Source organism: Cololabis saira, chromosome 23, assembly GCF_033807715.1.
Source record: "Cololabis saira isolate AMF1-May2022 chromosome 23, fColSai1.1, whole genome shotgun sequence".
Taxonomy (NCBI): domain Eukaryota; kingdom Metazoa; phylum Chordata; class Actinopteri; order Beloniformes; family Belonidae; genus Cololabis; species Cololabis saira.
In genome coordinates this window covers 15,977,417-16,000,013 of record NC_084609.1, presented here as the reverse complement: position 1 = coordinate 16,000,013, position 22,597 = coordinate 15,977,417, and the positions used below count along the sequence as shown (strand labels likewise).

Here is a 22,597-nt window from a genome sequence, read left to right as displayed (position 1 = left end):
GTATTGAAATTAAAAACACCCCCAATATGGTCTTTAACAGTACATTTTTTTTGATCATTATGAACACATTAGGCGATTTCTTGTAAATTTTTTTTATGTTTAATTTATTGTATACAATTATTCTTTCTTTTTTATATTTTTTGATTATGGAGGCGGTACAGACATCTCAAAAATTCATGTAACAAAAGATAGATCAGGTATTAAAGAGTTTAAACAAAAGAAAACACGGTGCAAGTACGCCAGGAGCTCGGAGCGGTTGTGATTTGTGATTCATCTCAGAAAGCAGCCTGTTTCCTCCCATTAAAATCCTTCATAAATTTGCTTTAAGAATTGCATTGCCGTACAGATGGCGCCGCAGAAAACTCAGGATCTTCCTCCAAGAGTCTTCTTGAGCATCTGAATGAGGTTTGGTTTGTCCTCCCCACAGCATTATGGCTACAAAACACAATATTGAATTACATTTAATAGGTTTATACAGCTGTGGGATTTAGCGGCTCAACTGTCAAATTTCATTTGGTGAGATGAAATGAATCTGCTAAAACTAAAGAGTAGGAACATCTTATGGTATTTATTTTGTAGTTTCAATCTAAAACCCAGGGCACATTTAATGTAAAGGTAAAAAGTAGAACCTGTACATCTCAGCGTGTCTGCCGTAGAATAAATTATTCAGTTTTTTTTAGCCTTAAAGGGTTAGTAAATGTGCAAAACTCACCTTGGCCTTTGGTGCCCTCAATTGCAAGGTTTGTAGCTCTTAAATGAGGTGAGAAGGGGGGTTCAATCTGATGTCCAGTATCTGGGTACTCAACTCTGTTCAGGAAGTGTGTCTTTCCACTTCCACTCATCATCTGTGCTATCTGAGGGGCATAAGTTAGTAACTATGGTGCTGGTTGTACATGTTAGGCCAGTGAAATTCCTGAAAGTTAAGCATCTGATATTGGTATTGATAGTTCTCAGTCTGATAAAGGTCAAATGTGTGTGTGTGTGTGAGCTCACATCATTTGCAGTCTCCACTGCAGGGCAGTTCTGATCATCACAACCGTTCACCAACAACACTGGAAAGTTTACGTTACCCATCTGACAGAAAACAAAGTAGAACTTAGCCTGTCGGGTGAATATGTGACCATAAATGAAAGCCCTGAAATAGATCCCACTGGGTTCAGGGTCTAAAAGGAATAGTGTGACTTACATCCACTTTTACTGGGGGTTCCTCCATGAGTGCCAGACCTACACCCTTCCAGATTTCATAGTTGTTCTCATCAAGATGTATTTTGCTAAACTTCCTGCCATGACAAGTGATTTATAACGTCGCTCCAACTGTAAATGTTGACGTAGTCCATTCATGTTATTGACCAAACAGCACCTACTCGGCCAGCATTTGTTGAATTCCCGAGAAGCCACTCTCATGTGCATAACAGTTGATGTTACTGATGCAGACAATACAACGAGGCTGAAACACAGACATTTAATGGAAAAAAATTACATTATATACACTCAATATTGAATTTCAATGTCTTTTCTATCCTTTAAACTATATTATTATGCTGGATTATGTACACAGTAACGTGCTGATGATGTAACTGAGGAATGTATACTTGAGTTTAAAACAGGTGCTGCAGAACAGAAAAGGGGCATTATTCTGATTGTTGTGTCTCTTTAAGCTCTGTACTTTCCATATATATTGAAAGGTGGAAATTATAGACTATTTGCTTTTGGTTATTTAATCAAGCTGCTGACTTTCCAGAAAACTACAAGACATGGACAAAGTTACATGGCGAAAAAATGAGCTCCCCCCAGCATGCTCATCTTTGTCTCATTTTCCTATAATGTCTACAGCATAGGTTAAGATATCAAAGTCAGCATGCATGACCCATGCCATTGCCAGGTTGACATGAAATACACTGAGTTGGAACAGGAGCAAGAATTACCTTTTGAAGAGGATAAGTATGATAGCTCCAGGGTAAATTACCTACCTCGACAACAGTGCTTTCAGCTGCCAAATAGAGGGTCACAATCGAACCCATTGATGCTCCCAAGACTCCAACTCTGTCTGACAAAACTTAGGGATGGTCCTTGAGGATATTAAATGCCATCTGTAAAGTTTGGACATAAGGAAATAAATAATACTAGTATAAGAAAAAATACTACATTTTGCAGCTTCTGTTTTTTTTTTTTGGTTAAACTGATTCTTATGACAACATGAGTCATAATTTTTCAGATGGGCCTCAATCAAGAACTGTCCTTAATCAATGGTAGATTTATGCACATGAGCAAGAGTTTACTGTAGAAAACCTTTATCAGGCACAACAATGCATGAATGTCACTTCAAACTTTACCGTCCATAAAAGCTGTAGGTTAGCTAATCTAGAGGCAACATTAAGCTGTCAAGACACAGAGGTGTCTGGGATGGATCATCACATGGTTGAACTGCGAGCTGTGTGTAAACAAATCATTATTTGAAATAAGAAAGACAACATTTGACAGAGGCCAATGTAATTTTTTTACATAGTTGCTGCTACTGATTGCCCCTGTATAAGTCATCGCATAAAGCCTGCCCCCAAAAATCAAGCGCCCAGATGCATTATTTCTTTACCTGTGTTTTATTTGTACTAAAAGTCTTGTACTTTCGTCAGCGCAATTTCACAAAATCTGACAAAATGTTTCTTACAATAGGAACACTATGAGACTCAAAATACTCAATATCCAAAAGACTTTTCAATGTTTTGTTTGATGAATTATCCTTGTAGTGGCATCATCTGGACGTCAAAAATAGCCACAAAAAACGAGCTGTAGGCACAGTAATTTCAGTCAGACGCGAATGACAGGGGATGTAATCCAGTTTAGAAACCTTTACTGAATGAAAAAGGTTTACATTATACTGTGTCAGAAAAAAGAAAAGAAAGAAAAAGAAAAACTATATGCTCCCATGCCTAATGCAGCTCTCTGCTCAACTCTGCAACAAGTGACATCATCACTCGCTAAATTAAACGGAGCTTCTGTAAGCAACATTCAATATACAGGAATTTGCTTTGTACATCTATACATTACTATAAATTATGAACTATGAATTTTACATGAAATTTAAATAAAATAGTATTCTCACATTATGGCTCTTACAATCCTCAGTGACGGTCTTACCAACATGAAAGTGAAGGAAAGAATGAATTAAGTGATGTTAAGTGATGCTCTACAGTTTTATCCAAGCAATCACGTTAAAACAAAAGTGGAAACTTAATGCAGTAAAACCCAAACAAACCTCAAAATAGCTGAACTCCTGATCTGACTGGAGCTCACCAGCAGTTAAATACTCCACTGTCAGAGAAGCAAAGCCACGAGATGCCAGTAAGGCAGAGCGATGCTCCAGCAGCCCTCCCCAACCTCCCCAAATGTCCAGCACTCCAGGGAATGGTCCCTGACCTGAAGGCGGAAGAACATAAAATAATGTGAATGACAAACAGTGAGATGTTTTTCTTGAATTGAAACAACAATGGGCAACATGGTGCTTCCCAAAGTCCCAAAGCATGTATGTTAGGCTTATTGATGGATGGGGCCATGTATCGCGAGATCTTGGCCAACAACCTCCTTCCCTCAGTAAGAGCATTGAAGATGGGTCGTGGCTGGGTCTTCCAGCATGACAACGACCCGAAACACACAGCCAGGGCAACTACGGAGTGGCTCCGTAAGAAGCATTTCAAGGTCCTGGAGTGGCCTAGCCAGTCTCCAGACCTGAACCCAATAGAAAATCTTTGGAGGGAGCTGAAAGTCCGTATTGCCCAGTGACAGCCCCGAAACCTGAAGGATCTGGAGAAGATCTGTATGGAGGAGTGGGCCAAAATCCCTGCTGCAGTGTGTGCAAACCTGGTCAAAAACTACAGGAAACGTCTGATCTCTGTAATTGCAAACAAAGGTTTCTGTACCAAATATTAAGTTCTGTTTTTCTGATGTATCAAATACTTATGTCATGCAATAAAATGCAAATTAATTACTTAAAAATCATACAATGTGATTTTCTGTTTTGTTTCTTTACAAATACAGGTAACGAGTTCAAACAGGTGCAGTTAATACAGGTAATGAGTGGAGAACAGGAGGGCTTCTTAAAGAAGAACTAACAGGTCTGTGAGAGCCGGAAGTCTTACTGGTTGACAGGTGATCAAATACTTATGTCATGCAATAAAATGCAAATTAATTACTTAAAAATCATACAATGTGATTTTCTGGATTTTTTTTTTAGATTCCATCACTCACAGTTGATAAACTGATAAACCTATGATAAAAATTACAGACTTTTACATGCTTTTCAAGTGGGAAAACCTGCAAAATCGGCAGTGTATCAAATACTTGTTCTCCCCACTGTATAGTAATGTTTTGAGGTTTTACATGCAATTTCTGGTGCAAGTGTACCTGGAGGTATAAACAGGGTCCCTCGCACTCCCTTTTCTCTGATTTCAACTCTCTGGACACCTGGTGCCATGTACCATCTTTCAGCGAGCACTGATGCCAGCCGGGTCTGATCCCTTAAGCCGGCGTGTCCACTGTAGACCGAGATGTTGACCTGCACGGGGGTGCACACATCCAACTTCCTGAACCTGACCAGTTGCAGAAAAAAGAAGAACATTTGCCACAAAAATATTGGCATTAAGTAGCAAATTTTTATTGCATTCTGATATTTTAACCAATTGATAGATAATGATTTGTGAAAGAATGATGCCCACCAATCAAGTGCATCTTTATCTGGAATGGGATTTTGGAACATTAATCCAATGATTGGCTATCAATTGATAGATCCACATCAGAAGCTTGACTGAAAAACTTTACCTCCGGCCTGCGCGGCTGCCTGGGACCGGCTGCATGCTCCACAACAAACCCATGGGCTCTTTTCCAGTGTACGTGCCTCCAAAACTCACATCTTCTGATACTAAAAGAACACAAACACAAAATATCCAACAAGCGCTGCAAAGTCAAGGACAGACTGAAATGTAACAAGGAGTTTGTTCGCACTTTAGTTCATGTGGTTCAAATCAAGAGATGTTAATGTAATTCACTCATATAGAAAAATAGAGAATAATTAGGTGATGCTCAATGTTTTGTAGAAACGTTACAAGGTTGTAAAAGGATGGTTGAGTCCCTGCACAAATTCAGGTCTCCTGCAGCACTTTCATTAAAATTTTTAGGTTCTCCTTCATAAATCTGCACTAAATCCATTATCCACAATGTGAAATCATGTTTTTAATGAATACCTAGAAGTTGAACGCTTCTATGGTTTCAGAAAAGTTTATTTTGAAACATTATTATTCTTATCAGTGTTCAAAATTGTAATGTCTATTAATAAAATGACTGGAATCAGTTCTGAGACATGAAAATAATTACGACAATCTTTTGTACTGATGCTTTTAAAAATGTAAGTGATTTCATGAATTACACTTAATGATGAAGCAAATTAACCCCCCCACCCCCAAAAGCAATCTGTTCAAGCTGAACCAAAACAAAGGAACCATCACAGAAGACGTTTTAACTCTTTCATGACCAAAATATGAAATAATACCCAGAAAATTGATTTAAAAACACCCACAATTTAGTCTTTAACAGCTAATTCGTTTTGCATCATAATAAATACAATAGGACATGATTTTAATGAATAATCATTTGTTTTTTCTTATTGTATGGAGCTAATTTTATCTATTTTAAATTATGTGAGTGGTACAGAGGTTTAGAAGTTCATGTATCAAAAACAATACACCCGGTAGTATGAGGTTAAAGAGGAGCAGGACCCACCAGAGACGTTCCCGCTGTGGTCGCTGACATAGTGCCCATAGGCCTCCCAGTAGTCCTTGTCCTCCGACTGGAGGAGGGACCGGATGGTAACTGGACATCCTGGAGGTAGATTCCCCACCTGCACGTCAAACTTTTCATCCACCAGAGCACGACAGGGGTTCACGGAGAGAATTGGAGGAATAATCTGAGACATGGCTGATAATCATCTGCAGAAAAATAAAACCACGTCTGCTTCAGTTGGTGAGTGTGTTGTCACAGACAGGCTACATCAGGGATGGAAAGGTCAGGGATATCTGTTTAAAGTATCTCTCTGAAAGAAAATGTTCTGACTGCAAACACCAGAAATGAGACAAAATAACAGTCTTCACTGCAGATGGTATCTTTTTCTCAACTAACACGAAGTTAAAGTCTCAATCTTATTTGTCCCACACAACGATAACTGCTGCATTAGAAACAATTCATTACAGCAGATTCTCACAGTGCGATGAAAACTGTCCCTTGAAATGAGATTAGAATAAGAGACTAAAATTACAAGTCACAGACAGCAAATTGCTTTCAAAACACCTACACGAAGAGAAATAAGCTTTACAGCCTATCAAACAAGAATTACTTTTTGAAGGCTGTAAGTAAAATACCATCATGGATGGGCCTCATTCATGAAACAGTTGAAGAATTTGTGAGTGAATGCAGAGCAAAAATATACACATTTTTGGGATTTGTGAAAATGTTATTTGTTCTGAGCTTTTCATAGGCAAACAAAATCTAGTCCTGCCTCCTGCCATGTAGAGCCTGCGTGAGTGAGTTCACTTGTTGCCTGTCATAAACAGACTTTACAATGTTAATGCTTACATGGTTTTTTATTTAGAAAATATGCAGATACTCTATAACATATGTTTTACATATGAGAATAAAATAGAAATTAACACATTTAACTTAATCGATGGGCATTTTACATTTATAAATTTCAGGTTGTCTTTGTTGGAATGTCAGTGGATTCATTAAATCAACTTGATATGCTCACAGAGACTCGGGCTGTTGTGAAGCTGAAGTGCACAAATGGTGTCATAAAAGTGAGGTGGTTCACCACGAATGAAAGAATGAAATGAACATGCTATAGCCTAATTTCCATTTTATAATGGAAAAAATTGTGAAGTCTTCGAATATCTCATCCTCTACAGTACATAATGTTAGTGGTGGTGAGATCCAGCCATCCATCCATCCATCCATCCATCCATCCATCCATCCATCCATCCATCCATCCATCCATCCAGCCAGCCAGCCATCTATTTATCTAGCATCCTGTGATGAAATAAAGGGTATTTAAATTCAGGGGTTTTAAAACAAAAGCCCCGAAAAAACCAGTGGACTGGAGGGAATATGCGGTTTGTTCTACATGTCAAAACAGAAAAGGAGGAATACATTGCTTTTTCGTTCATCCAAACCACATTAATCCACATCCAAGTCCAAATCCATCAAATCCAGTCTGAGTCGGTCTGGAAGGGATTAACAAGCAAGACTAATGAGGCAGTTTAAACTTTAGTTTCAGCTGTATAATGCTCTGATTCTTGCTATGAAAACGATATTAACGGCCAATTTCTTTGACTAGGTCAGCCAAATCTGGATTTGACTGACAGATAGAATTAGCAGATGGTGTTAGTGTCACATTTCTGGTTCATTTTTTTTCCAGAGCACATCTGTCCGCATCCAGATAAATTACCATGAAACTCTGACCAATCGAACCCGGAGTTTGACTGGTCAGACCACAAGGACTGTGTACAACACAGCATCAGATGTCTTTATTTGATGCCAGACAAATCCGTGCAACTGAGTATCTCATTACTATTTAACAGCTCTGGTAATAATATGATGTAAACAATAACCAGTGTGTGTTTACCTGTGTGCAAAGTTCCTAAAAATAATTTTGTATTCTGTCAGCATCTCAACACTCGAAGGAATCCTGATAGACTGAGCACAAGGCTTCATTACAACTGTTAGAGTAATTGTTTCAGGAAATGTTCATGGGATTTCCTCTGCTAGAAAAAGAACTGTACAATGAAAGAAAAGCATCTCCACGGAAGAAAGAGAAGGTTATTTGCTGTTTAGAGGGATAAACAAACAGGCAGAATGTAAATGATCAATAGAAAGATAGAGGCCACAGGATGGGACCCCACCCGAGCTCTTTCATCATGAAAACTGCTGCTTTTTAAAAGACGCCGGCTTCCCTTCTCTGCATTCATCTGCACTTCCTGTCTTTAACAATGTACTTCCTTTCTCCAATTCCCTACATTGAGGTCTTTGATAAACTGCACCCCCTTTGCTGACAAAGTGATTGATTTAAAGTAGAAATTCCTTAGGACCAAACAGGAAACGTCAACATGTCACCGTGTGGATAAAGTTTTCACTTGTTCACTCCGTGGACGACCTGCAGCATCATCTCATGTCTTCTACATGCTATTTTCCACCAGCTTAGTTCACATGTACCTGAAGCAAGGTGCAAAAAGCAGGGAAAAATTCACATAATTTCAAAAGTAATTCACTTCATCAAATTAGTCACAAGCCATTAAGCATGAACCATTTTTAATAAAGTAGGCATTAAAGGAGACATGTTCTCCCCCTCTTTTTTACAAGTTCATTGAATTCTGTGAAGCATCGATGAAGTCTCTGCAATATGCTCCGGTCAACATAACGCACAGATATGGCACATAAGCTTCCCTTTCAGCCAAGTCTTTACAGCTTTGTTCAAAACAGGCAGTTTAAGGGGGCGGAGTTCTTCACTTCTCTCATTTCTACCCATCCCTTCTGTGGTGGAGTGTGCCTATTTTGAAATACGTATCACAGTTTTGTGTTAAACACTTCAGACATTTAACAAAACAAGCATATAATGCAACTTTGGGAGGTGATGAAGATGGGTGAACTGGATAAATTTAATCTGGATCTGGGTCTGTGATTTCACAGAATTTTGGAATCTGAATGACATGTTTTCAGACCTCCACGACCCCAGTCAAACTGACATGGTTGTGTTATATTTGTTTTGTATGTGGTCGATTCAGACACCGGAAAATGTGATTTCAAGCACATATTTTAATTTATTTTTAAATATTTTATTATATTACATTCCTTCAACCTCTTAATAGCCACTCGCCTGCCGGCAGTCCATTTCAGATAGGTGACTTTATGTCTACACTACGCAGTGATGTATCCCGCTTCAATTTTCATCAAAACGGACATACTAAAGGGTATAATCTCCAAAATTCATTCATCCAGTTGATTTTGCTGGAGTCATGAGCACCAAACCATGAATCATTGATAATTACCTGCATGCTAAAACGTAATTTACAAGAAACACACAGCTACTCCCTCCATTTGAGGCGGCCATACAGCCCTAATATGTGTCCATTCCTCAATTATTTATCTAGTTGTCCGTAAGAACCCACTGATCAAAAGCATGAAGATGGTTTTTTTTGGTTCCAGCTTGTGAATATTGTCCTGTGAAATCAATTTGCTTACCGTCTACCAACTTTGTTTGTCAAATAAAATCCAGACTTTACCGACCGTATCGATATTTTCTCTAGTTCCTATGGTGTTGTTGGGTATGCTGAACAGACGAAATTACCATTAATAGGTGGGTGTCAGGGGGCTACACATACATCCCCACACACATTTTTGCAAAGTTCTCACATAGACTGTAATTGTTTTGAAAAGTGTTTGGGCAAATGGGGATGAGGATGCCACCTACAGCTTTTCACCCACTCTGACGTGTAGCTTATTGTAAAATGTCACAGCTGGATGCAGAAGGGTGATCGCGGAGGCCACAGGCGATTATTAGCAGCTCCTTTGTTTTCTTTTTTGCATCTCTCCCTCACATCCTTCCTGGAAGAGGCTACTGTAAGATGTGAGGAAGCGATGTGAGTGAGGACAACAGACAGATGCAACACCTTAAATGGCATCCTCACAGTGTCTTAGATAAGGGAGATGAGGTAAAACCTCTCACATGTCAGGTCAAACTAAATTCCACATTTGAACTGTGCTGATGTCATTTCTTATGCTTCTGGATCCAAACACTTTTTTTTTTCTTTGCACCAATTCCTACTTCAAGGTCTGATTCACAGAGTCTCCTGTGGGAGTTGATATTGGCATGCGATTGATACTGAACTTCCTGTCATGTGTGTATGCTGCAGAGGACCCAAATGCAGATTGCAGGCAGGAGACAAGCTGGCAAAAAGCTGGGGATACAATGATAAATCAAGCTCAGGCTGTCAGCTCCTTGAGACGGCCTGAAAATGTGTTTTTGTTTTTGTTTCCACCCTGGAAGCAGGTTCATGTTTGGGCCGGGTAAGGGTTTCTGGGTTGGGTTATATCAGCACGCTGGTGGTGCGTAAAGATAAGGATTTTTTTTTTTTGGCATGTTTGTGTCCCGTTACTTTATTCACATCAAAGACGTTAAAGACGTGATGTGGGGGTGGAGAAACAGGGTGAAAGCAGTTACAGGGAACTTGCTCAACCTAAGACTTTGAGGCGCTTTCAAATTAATCAAATTTGCTCAGACAGGAAAATATTGTTCCCTTCATCACCACCTCTCGGAGGATGAGTTTGGACTCGAAGTGCTCGGTTTTCCTGAAAGAGTAAATCAAAAATTTCTAAATGAACGGTGTGATTGCAGCACAGACAGCTGTTTATTTGTCTTTCCATCTCGCACACGTCATCTGCACCTTGTGCAGCCAGCTTTAGCTTTTCAGTGGAAGCAAAAAGTAAAAAAACACTGAAAGTGGTTTTGTAAGAGGATTCTTTAGCCTAGATATATCACAGCAGAAAAGGTCCTCACTTTAATATTTCCATTTAATTTCAAAAGTGTCCTTGAACTGCATAAATGAATACTATCATCAGTCCACCTGTTGCTCTATGACCCTCATGGATGATTCAAATTGTTTGTTTCAAAATTAACTTATGTCTGAATTTGTTATTTAGTCATCAATCCACAGCATCGTAGCTGCAGTTCTTTTTTTTTTCACAAATCAGAACAATTTGTTTGATGGAAAATAGCACATCTCTTGAATGTATTGAATTTATGCTACGCTAGATCGATCAAAATAAAAATAAAAGTTAGAACTGTCACAACTTTGTGCATATATTCCCTTCTGATTGTCTGCCTCATGCCAGAGAAAAGTTGAATGCATCCTGTTGAATTTATTAGCATATTGTTGTGACTTTGCCTCAACATCAACAAAGATGGAGTCATCTGAGAGAGGTCGACATCATGGCAGAGGTGAGTAACCTGACGGAAGAGAAGATGAGACGGTGACCTACCAAGACACCGAAGAGTAAATCGCACAGCTTTTTAAAAGTGACTCAACCTCTGTACCACCAAAATCTAAATCAAAACACTCTGCATACTGACAATACTGATACCAAAGCCTAAAAAGCTCATTTGGCAGCTCAACTTCACCTTCAGATTAGCCTGTTCGCAAAGTGTCTCTGTATGTTGTGACAAATGTTTCTTAATTTTATGAACATAAATGTTGGACTTGCACACTTTGTAATTCATACTTGGCAAGTTAAAGTCAAGAGAATGTACCCTGGGGGTTGGAACATCACAGTTGAATATTTCTGCGATTTTAAAATAATAGCTTACTTGATATTAGTGTCACATCCCCAAAGTGTTGGAGGAAAAGTCTGATCCATCTTGATAAAACAACCACAAATTTAAAAAAGTAGAGAAATGTCATTCTTGTTTTATAACTGCTAGTTGATGGGTCATGCATTCATAGACACTTTGCTGTCTTAAGTCTACACTGGGGCAAGAATACATTTCAACGATATTAAACTAAACTCAGACTTTAAGGTACTGTGGCTGAAACTGATGATGTTTCACACGTGTGAAGTATGTCCACAAGAACATAAGTACAGACAAGTAACACACATTCAAAAATTCACACTATTTCAGTTCACCAAAAACTTGAGGATACAAGGACCATTTTTATCTTTGTTTGCATGCACAGATGACACAGAACAATACATAGGAGAGCCTCGGAACAATGTCTTACAGCAGTGACACACAATGGTAGCCCATTACTCACTACAAAACAATGTAACACATGACTGTACATCCAAAATCATTAGAAAAGAATATATATACATATTTCCATATATTTACACAAATAATCATGTTAAACAAAGTGCATTTTTAATTACCTGAACTGAAACATGACTTAACAAATTTATAGAGTTGGACATCAAAACACAAACTAAGAAAAACACAACAAAATATACAATATAACAACAGCTACAGCTACAACGTCTACAAGAGTTAACGGAATATTCTTTAAATACATAAATATTGTATACTACACTGTTTCATGCCATTTTTGCTGAACGAACTATAGTCAATAAAGTACCTTGAAAAGGCATATTTGAAGAGCCCAAATATAGTTATGTACATGTGTAAAACTTTAAATCTGTAACTTTGACTCTCCGTCTGTAGCGCCCCCGGGTGTATTGATGTGGGCATAAACAACTTATTTACAGGGAAAATATTTTAAGTAGTTGCTTCCCAAAAATGCCAGTGTGAATCATATTGAAGTTATCAACCACGCCTTATAAGCAACTAACAAGTAACAGTAGATTATTATGCGTGCCATTATTATTTCTTTATTTGACGATCATTTTGTGTTATGATATTTTAGACTAAGAGAGTGTGCTTTGTGTATGTTTTAAAGGCACCTGAACACTCCTTAAATATGTCATTGAACCACAATATTTCAGCATCAGAAAAAAAGGGAAATATGTTCATAAAGAATGCGCTTATTTCAAATAAATGTCATGTAATTTTACATTAATCAATAAAACAAACAATATAGTTAAACACTGAAAAGGTAAAGGGTTTACCTTGGTTTAAACCGCTCATTGTTAAACTGAAATAATAAGATCACGGCTCATCAATCAGTCAAAAGAAAAATGCAGAAACTGGAGGAAAATTCAGATTCAGTGGGAGGAGTTTGTGATGGATGATGGAAGAAAAACAGTTACAAAAAGTTTTTGCTTAAATCCAAAATCCCATCTGCTCCGTGTCTCTTTTAAATAAAAATGTTAATAACACATCAGTCACTAAACCTTTTTCTGAAGCGCTGACAGTCAGTGTTTCAACACTGCAATATTTTAACAATGCCAGCTGTTGCCATGACAACTCCTTTAGACCACAACGTATTTTTTTCCCTCATTAAATGTCATGGACATGGAGGGTTTCCCCTTTGCTTTGTTTCCCTTCCTCTTTGTGACCTCACCCCATGTTTTGCTCTCATTGGCTGTCGCTACAATGTGGATTTGGTAACAGCTCTGGTATTTTTCATGTTCATTTGCTGATCTAGCACTGGAGATGGTTTGGCAATGTGTGTTCAAACGTCTGTGATGCATATTTCAGTAGTTCGGGAATTTGAAAAAAAAAGTTGTGTCTGGAAAAATGAGTTGCACGATTTATTTATTTATTTTTGTCCCCTCTGGTAAAAGCACTTGGAAAAAAACTGAATATTTTCAAAAGGATTTCTGGACTCATCTACAACAAGAACTTCTAGGGGCCGCTGGCCAGCCTTTATGTGTTTAGTCTGTCGAAAGATTTATAAGCGTTGACATTGCTGTAGTACCGAGACAAAAACCCTAATTTTGTTTTAAATCAAGTGGAAACACATCCACTCAAAAAGTTGAATCCATTTATAACCCAAACTCCCCGTTTCAAATTGGAAAAAAAAAATACACTGATATAAATTCTCTTTGTTTGAAGGTCTAATTTACAGAAATGCATGGTTTTCCTAATCCTAACCAGATAGTTTTTCAATCCTAATGCTAGACAATGCAACTTGATCCACTCAGTTAGCAAATGATTTCCCTATTCACATATATATGTGTGTTTCCAAGCTCTGCAGCCCCATGCTCTGGACTGTCTTTGGATATTGCTAAAACACACCTTTTGAAGAAAGCCTCAATATATTGCTGCTAGACTGTCTTTCTTTCTCTAATTATTTTAATGTACGCATGACAAAAATAAAAAAGAAGGAAAGAGGCACAGAGAGAAAATTGTATTCCAGATCTGGAGATTACATTTCATAGAGGTAATGAGGAAAGATGCCAGCATCTGTCCATCCTGTTCCTGCTGCTCAGAAGTCACTAATTAAAAAAAAACCTATAATGTTTTCTACAGATAGTAAACCTACATCGTTAAACACTTAATCAAATTGTAATATTTCCCAAATACTGATTCACATCCAGTCCAGACCATTCTCATCTAGTGTTGTTTTATGTAACCAATGATAAATAATTTATCTTACCTCACAAAACACGAATGATTGGTTTCTCCAAATGTGTTTAATATTTCAAGGATACATCTGGGGGACGTCCTACATTTTATCTGTGCCAAATGTGCATTTACAGTTTAAAATCTGTTGTAACCAACTGTTACAACAGAACTATACAAAGATTTACATGTTTAATAGTGACAGGTAGTGATGTAACTATAAACATTGCAACACTTATCTTTATATTGTTTCTCATGCTGGTTCAAGTTGTTTACTGGCTTTCATTCTCTGCTGCTATGCTAAGCTTTGTAACATTGCTTAGAAAAAGTGCTATATAAATATAGTTTCATAATAATTATGATTTTTGGCTTTCCCCATAGCACCAGTTTGGATGGGTATAAAATATTTCTAGGTTGCTATATGAATGCTATTCATTTCCAAATGAGCCTCAATGTGGACAAATTCTCAAGTTCAATTAAAGAGCAGCTTAGAAAGGGCCACGCTAATAGCAACATTTTAAGGGACTGAGTTGTTTTTAATACCATCTGAACCAAACATCTTCCACCTGGCACATTGAATAGTTATTAAAACTCTCTTTACTGCAGAGCAAACTTTTCCACTTTGGATTGCAGTAAAGAAAATAAACTGTAGGTGTTACCCCCTCCCTCTGATGAGTTCATACCTTCCTCCAGACTGGTTTTCAGCACATACAGTGTTCAGTCAGGATGCGTATGGGACCTGTGGACAGTTCTTAGTGGTGAGGTTGAGGTCTCTGAATGGCTCTGACAGGCGTGGGCCCTGCAGGCGAGACAGCAGCGTGGTCCGCCGGATGCTGCTGTCGGAATCCTGCTGGTGGAACTTATTCCTCAGCCGGTGGCAACACGGCAAGCTGCTGACAAAGTCAGAGAGCAAGTGGCCGCTAAAGAGCATGTAGATCCAGGGGTTGCAGCAGCTGTTGAGACTCGCCAGCAGGGCAGAAAGCGTTACAGCAGCATTCTCTGAGTCTGCAGGGAGAAGAAAAAGAAAGATTTATTAAGCTTTTTCTGGGATATTTACTGATCTGAATAGTTATTTTTCCATGCTGCTCTGAGTCAGACCTGAGCAATAAATGTTTATAACCAAACCTTATTTAAAAGAGTCAAGGGACTTCACAAGAAGGATGAGACTGATCCAAAGGTTCCACTACAAAAATCACATTGGTCACAAAATTATTATTTTAAGATTTGATTTTCCTCATCATTATTTTAAAATGTCCTATTAGTTTTACAGATTTGTTTTACTCTTGTGAGGATTTTAACGTCAGAACAACTACTGACCTCTATCGTTTTCTTAAATGTCTGTTTTTTAATACCTATAATATCCCATTTAAGCTATTCTAGTAGCTTCGAGGCTTTATAAAGATATAATTACGGCAAACACAAAAGTTCAAATTACAATTATAATGAGCAGCCTCAAAAATTAAAATGTTTAAAAATGTAATGTCTAGGAGTTTTCTAGTTCTGTTTCTTGTATAATTGTCTACCCTTTTTAACAGTTTAGATCTGAAAACAACAATAGAAACAAGAACATTACCAGGATTACAAAGAGCTGCTTTGATAAACTAATCTTACATTTTTATACATTTATAATTTTTCATTTCATTTTTACATATGAAAGCTTCAATTTTAAAAATTAAATGTGCCTGGTTATATGTACATATTTGGCTTGGGTGGCTAAAGGATAAATATGAATGTCTGATTAAAGGACAATTACTTGCAGAGTGGGATATGGTTTTTCTGTAACTCTGAAAGAAAAAAATATGGTAGGTATGATGGTTTTTATGTAGAAAACATAACATTGCATTTGGTAACTTTAAAAGCTGACCCACAGAGCAAATTAAAGACCTATTTAACACTTACTTTAATAATGTTTTTTTATTGGAGCTGAGGCATATAACTCTATGTAATCTGATTTTGCCATGACAATGATGCTGACAATATTGTCTTAGGATATAATAGGATAGGATATTGTCCCTAAGATATAAGGTAAAAAACAACAAAAAAAAACAAACTTTGACATGATGAAGCTGCTTTACTCACATTAAATTTCTTTAAGGCTCAATACATTCAAAATGTTGCTTTTTCAGGCTTTCATTTAATGATGGGGATACTGTAAAGTAACAGCTTGTTTTAAATAATAAACAATATCCCATCTGAATATCAAATCAAAAGCAGTAATAATAGCATTTTGGGATAGCATTAGCCCAGCAACATTACTGTGGTCCAAACAGGTCCAAAAACTTTTATTTTCTGTCTAAAGTTTATTTTGCACAGTATTTATGATCAACGCTCAAGCTCACTAATAAAGTGATGTGCATGTGTAACATAAAACTAATTAGCTTAACTTGTTAATGGAACAGTTACTTTATGTCTTCCAGTCTTATGACTGTCTGTAAATCATTATTCAACAATCTACCTTATTTTATCAAGATAAAGGGCCCGTGTGCATTTGTTCCCTTCCGGTTGCACTCATTTGATCCCAAGGTTTAGTTACCTATTACACACCGTTCAGTGTCTCTAGCTAAGTTAAAATATTCCATGCTCATTATCTTTGGCTCCTTAGCTCGGCTGCCCGTGGGAATCTTCTTTTCTGGAAAACAGCTCAGACATTTAAAAATGCACTAATTGGTTGTTTTTGGGTTTTTTTTTAAACTACAATAGAACGCTATTTTAAAAAAAAATATATGCTTGGCTAAAATAAATAACAGATTACTGCTGATAGCTGGACAAATAACACACTTCCCTTTTGTGTGACTTACTGTAAAACTTATCATGAAACTCTTAATGGAGTGTTATTATCTCAGAAATCTTAGTTTCCTGTAAAAAGGGTCAGGAGGCTGGCCGCCTGCTGATCTGCCACAATAAACAGGCACTGCTCCAACTCAGCCCTGCTGAAACTCTTATATGACAAAATCACACATCTCTCTCTCTCTCTCTCTCTCTCTGTATCTCTCTCTCTCTCTCTCTCTCTCTCTCTCTCTCTCTCTCTCTCTCTCTCTCTCTCTCTCTCTCTCTCTCTCACATACACACACACACACACAATTTTATGAGAAATCTGGAAATTGTTATTATTTCACAACAACGAACAGTCAACCTTCCTCAATTGTCAACATTTCAGCAGACATTGGTAAAATACGCAGTATTCACACATTTTGTTTTGTGCTGGGGGAAAATTTACTTTGCCAGGATAACCATCATTTAAACTCTAATACATGCTACAATAATTATTTTATGATTTAATGCATAGTTCTGTTTTGATCTATAGTCTATTTTTCTCCTGCGGTAGTAAAGTACCACAGGATCCATCCATCTGTTTGCCCATGGTATTCTTCGCCTTAAAGAATATAATTACTTCCATAATGCTTGTACGATATAACAGGTGGTCTCATGTTTGAATCACAGATTAAGTCAACTCATCCCAATCTCCTTTCCCCATGCAGCACACCCACAATACTAGACATAAACACCTTATTATAGGGAAAAAAACGTAAACTTGTGGGAACAAGTATGAGTGTTGTGTGTCGGGGACCACAGATCTGGAACGAGTTGAATGATGAGCCTTTAAAAGTCACAGTCCATCTCCATATTCAAACGCCAGTTAAAGAAACAATTGTTAAGCTCATATGTACACTTCGGCACCACAAAATGTTTCATGTTAAGTGTTTGTAATGTGGTATGTTGTAATGTAAGTGGTAGTCTAGCATAATATGCATGTTGTATTGTTAAGTGTGTATATAAGTGCAAGTGCATGTATGTATTTTCATCTATTATGTTCATTGGCTCCTACCATAACCATAGCTTTTGATAGCTTCTCCAGGAGACCAATTCACATGTGTGAGTCTGTGTGAGTGTGAATAAGTATATTAAAATGAAACAAAGTATGTTAGAACAAATGTTCAAACCAGAGGAAAGAGACTTAACCTTCAAAACCCTGAAGTCCCCAGCAGGGGCGAAAATCCCGTTTCATAGTTGGGGGGGACAATAAACAGTAAAATTTTAGAGTTTAAATCCAGTGGGGGACAAGGAATAAAAGTTTTAGCCTTCCTTTAATACAGCATTTTGACATTTTCATCTCTATCTCGCAAACAGGCAGAAGACCTTTCTTAGAGCAATACAAAACAATGGTATTAGGTGGAAGGTGGCAATAATACAGCACATCTGACATAATACACTGCAAAAACCCAAAATCTTAACAAGAATATTTGTCTTATTTCTAGTTAAAATGTCTCATTTTTAGTTAAAAAAAATCTCATTACACTTAAAACAAGACTCATCACTGGAAAAAAACAACAATTTTCACCTGTTTCAAGTAGATTTTCACTTAAAATAAGTACAAAAATCTGCCAATGGAACAAGATTTTTTTGCTTGTAATGAGAAGATAAATCTTGTTCCAATGGCAGATTTTTCTACTTATTTCAAGTGAAAATTTACTTGAAAAAGGTGAAAATTGTTGTTTTTTTCCAGTGATGAGTCTTGTTTTAAGTGTAATGAGATTTTACTGTTTATTATTATTTTCGATTTTGGTTTCGGCCACAAATTTTCATTTTGGTGCATCACTACTAAATACTACTGCATTGTTCCAAAATTATTAATTCTGTCTCAAATTATTCTAGGGGGGGACAGCTTTACTAATGGGGGGGACTTGCCCCCCCCTGTCCCCCCCGGGATTTTCGCCCCTGGTCCCCAGATCTGGAGACGTTGATAAGAGAAATGCAAGTTGGAGCAAAGCAGGCTCGGGGTTTAAACGGTTTACTGCTACAAGCCTGTCAAATTCAGAGGCCGATCAGATAACTCACCGTCCCAGGAGAAAGTGTCGTCCCACACGGACCACATCTGCACGGTGAAGAACGGCGCCCAGCACACCACGTACGCCACCACGATCACGAAAGTCATCTTGACGGTGCGTAATTTGGCACGGGAGATGGTGCTGACGGAGCTGACGCAGCTCCGGCCCAGGATGCCGGTCTTGGTGGCCTCGGCCACGGCGTCCGCGCTCTTCCTGCGCGTCTTGCACTTGAGGTTCCTCCAGATCGCCCTGCAGATGAAGCCGTAGCAGAAGACGAGCAGCGCCACGGGCAGCAGGAAGATCCCGGCCGTGATCCAGCTGATGTAGGCGCGCAGCCCCCACGGCTCCACGAAGTGCGCCCAGCAGTCGTGCACGCCCGAGCCGGGGCGCACCTCGCTCAGGGAGAAGATGAAGTACTGCGGGGTGCTGAGCACCAGGCTGCACGCCCACGTGGAGCCGATCATGGCGTAGGCGCGCAGCGTGGGCTGCTGGAGCGTCTGCAGCGGGTGGCAGATGGCGATGTAGCGGTCCACGGTCATCATCACCATCATGTACGTGGACGCGAACATGCCCAGCACCTGCAATATCGATATTCAAAATTTGAATATCGATTTTTTTTTGTTATTGTTTTTAAATTTTTTTTTTTTTTTTTTTTAATATCCCCTATTTTTTTCCCATTATATCACCCAGTGCTCCTACCTAAGTGACCTGGGCATTGCCACTCTCTACCAACCCTGGGAGGGCCCTGCACTGAGCTCAGGTTTTATTTCACGTTTTATTTCATTTTATAATTTATTTTTTATATAACACAATTGCCTGTCCTTAAAAAATGAAAAATAATGGACAGAGGTTTATTTATTTGTGGATTTATATCTATACTGACTGATCACTGTGCCTGTCCTTGGTTTTAGTACCCATCTTTCTTGTGTTTATTATCATTTGCCACATAATTAAAGCAACCTCATACTAAATTTAATGTTAATTTCATATGATGTAAATAATATGAAAAACATACAAATATGTTGTAACTTTAGCTTGTATAGTTATAATAAAACATTGTTTTGACTCAGTTTGTCCCATGAATTGTCACTATAATCTGATGAACGTGCAACTCGGATTTTAAAATCCATCACTATCATCTGATGTACATATACAACTTGGATTTTAAGATGTGTAATGCATTTTTAAATTTTTCGGTGAACTATGTAGAATATAATAATCGGGATATCGCATAATGGGGATATCGCAATGTGTATCGTATCGTGGCTCAAGTATCGTGATGCATATCGTATGGTGAGGTCCTTCCCAATACCCACCCCTACCTGCAGGTGCTTCACGATGCGGCACAGAAAGTCCGGGCCGTAGAAGCGGAAGGTGATCTCCCAGCAGAGCTGCGGCAGCACCTGGAAGAAGGCGACCACCAGGTCCGCCAGGCTCAGGTGCTTCATGAACAGGTGCATGCGCGACAGCTTCCTGCGGGACCTGTACATGGCCAGCAGGACGCTCACGTTTCCGACCACAGCCGCGAGAAATGCCAGACTCAGAACGGTGATCTCCATCTTGGCCACCTCCTCGTTCCGTCCGAACGGATCGGTGTCGTTTCTCTTCCCCGTGAGGTTCTCCAGTCGCAGCTGCGTCAAGTTGGAGCCTCCGCTGCAACTTTGGCCCGTGATGTTGCAAAAGCTCTCCGAGGGGAAGGCCATGGTGGCCGCTTCTCCTCCGGAGAACTTGTTTAAACTACAAGTTCTCCTGTGCGCAATAGTCGCCTGTGCGCAATAGTCGCCGGTGCGCAATAGTCTGACTAAACTCTCAGTTTCCTTGGTTCTCTCTCACGGAAAGACAACAGTGAGTGACAGTTATAAACAAAAGTCAAAGGATCTTCCCTCCGTGGTGCACAGTCAGTTCCTGAGTGAAGTGCAGGGCTGCAGTGCGACCTCTTTTAAAGGCTCTGGTACCCGCTCAGTCCACACAAACACAGGCGAGGAACCCTGAGCGCACGTACCCACTTCCTCTCCCCTCCTACCCACTAAACACTTAAGTGACACAAACACAAGATAAAGTGCAGCCTGCTGGAGGAGGAATCTCTTCTCAATGTGGTCAAAAAAGGAAAAGAAGAAAAAAGTTTCTTCTTTTTTCCCTATGGCTGACAAATATTATTGTGAGCAAGTTGCCTACAATAAAAAGGACAAAAACAAAAAACGCCATCAAGGTTATATAACTGATTTATTATTCATAAGGTATGTTTTATTTGCCCAGTCTTTGTTTATCATTTCCCATTTTAGGATATAAGATGTCACAATATACATTTTCCACATAGTTTTCCCTCACTGTTTAGTCTGTAACCCATGATCCATTATTTATTTTCAAAATTTCTCTCACCTAAGTTTTATGAAAATGGGAAATGTTCATTTGTAGCTCAGATAAATAATGCAGCATTAACTTAAATCTCTAATTTGTAAATTCATTTTAATCTTTTTTTGAAAGCACAAAATACCTGTTTTTTCTGATTTCCAGCTAAATATAAAATTTGATTCAACAACACTTTTAAAAGACTTATGAATGAGACGGGCATATTTACTCTAAAAAGAGGATATTAGCGGCTGCAGGTTTGAAAGACGAATCTGTGTAAATTTTTCTCTAAGATTCCATCTGTTTAGCAGTCTGTAGTCATTGCTGTCTGATTCTCCTGTTCATGGAGCCCCATTAATCTTCAGCTGAAGACACCCGGAGGACAGTTGTCATACATCTGCATCTCTGACGCCACAGATCTATGAGCTTGTGTCTAGAAACCTCTGAGGGCTTCTGTGTAATGATACATGTTTTCCGCGTTGAGAAAAACAGTTTTCAAAAAGTTACTGCTGAGCTCAGATATATTCACCATTGTGGCTCTAGCAGCTTGTCGTGTAGGGCAGCTTGGGGGGTTGAAGGTCACACTCATCCAACAGCCCGGACTCAGGCATCACTCCTCTTATCAAGGTTTCCTTTCGGCCTTTCAATGTTTGCAGAAATGATGCACTGTCTTAAAGGGTTTTTGTAATTTTGCATTATCTGGTGGAGTTTAGCACAAATATGCAAATTGGTCTCATCCTTGTTGAGAAACCATACACTGTTTAAAAAAAAAGGAGGATTGGACAAACCGTCTTTGATGTCAGCCTTTTACTGTTTACATCAGTCTTTTGAAACCCGTGTTGTTTGGGGTTCTGGGCTGAGCCAATTTGGCAGGAGTTGACTTTGCTCAAACCAAAGAAATGAAATGATGGGTGAAACGAACACGCTTGGCAACTGGTTGGAACATGTCCTACATAAGCTTTAGCTTGGCTAGCTCATGCCAAACTGTTCGGCTAACTAGCGGTACCTTGTATTCATTCTGACCAATTTGAAACAAGTCCTGCTGAAGCTAAAACAATGACTGCCAGAGCAGACGACTGAGCTCATAGACCAAACGCTTCTCTAACTGACCCTTGGTGTCCACAGTCCTGACAAAGACTGCTGGCTCACGAGGGTCCAGACCAGAAGGTGACTTGGCTGGAGGAAGGTGGTTGTCCTGGGGACTGTTGGGAGCCAAGCACCAATCTAGTTCCAGGTTGAGGCTCATGCGGAACTAAGATTCATTGCAGTTTCTCCACTGACCACTTGAGGCTGGCTGCAAAACCGAGTCAATATCAATTGACACATGTTTAAATGTCCAACTTTAGATCACGTTTGGGCGGCAGACAAAAAG

The 22,597-nt window shown here is 38.8% G+C and overlaps 1 protein-coding gene and 1 pseudogene across 1 annotated transcript; both read right to left on the bottom strand.

The window, feature by feature from the left end:
* Positions 1 to 310: 310 nt before the first annotated feature.
* LOC133424092 (peroxisomal succinyl-coenzyme A thioesterase-like) lies at positions 311 to 5,965 on the bottom strand (annotated as a pseudogene).
* Positions 5,966 to 11,400: 5,435 nt separating this feature from the next.
* On the bottom strand, positions 11,401 to 20,787 carry LOC133423971 (arg8-vasotocin receptor-like). Its single transcript, XM_061714323.1, has 3 exons — positions 20,199 to 20,787; positions 18,887 to 19,454; positions 11,401 to 15,055 (listed from the first exon to the last, which is right to left on the bottom strand). Exons 1-3 carry the CDS (start codon positions 20,577 to 20,579, stop codon positions 14,772 to 14,774), a joined length of 1,233 nt encoding a protein of 410 aa, XP_061570307.1. The 5' UTR covers positions 20,580 to 20,787; the 3' UTR covers positions 11,401 to 14,771.
* Between the last annotated feature and the right edge of the window lie 1,810 nt (positions 20,788 to 22,597).

Bases quoted from the DNA above. Each gene is read 5' to 3' on its own strand.
- LOC133423971 (XM_061714323.1), bottom strand. From the start codon at position 20,579: ATGGCCTTCCCCTCGGAGAGCTTTTGCAACATCACGGGCCAAAGTTGC. The intron at 19,455-20,198 runs GTAGGGGTGGGT...TCGATATTGCAG, and splicing joins GCATCGTGAAGCACCTGCAG to GTGCTGGGCATGTTCGCGTC. The intron at 15,056-18,886 runs GTGAGTTATCTG...TTCTCCCTGCAG, and splicing joins CGACACTTTCTCCTGGGACG to ACTCAGAGAATGCTGCTGTA.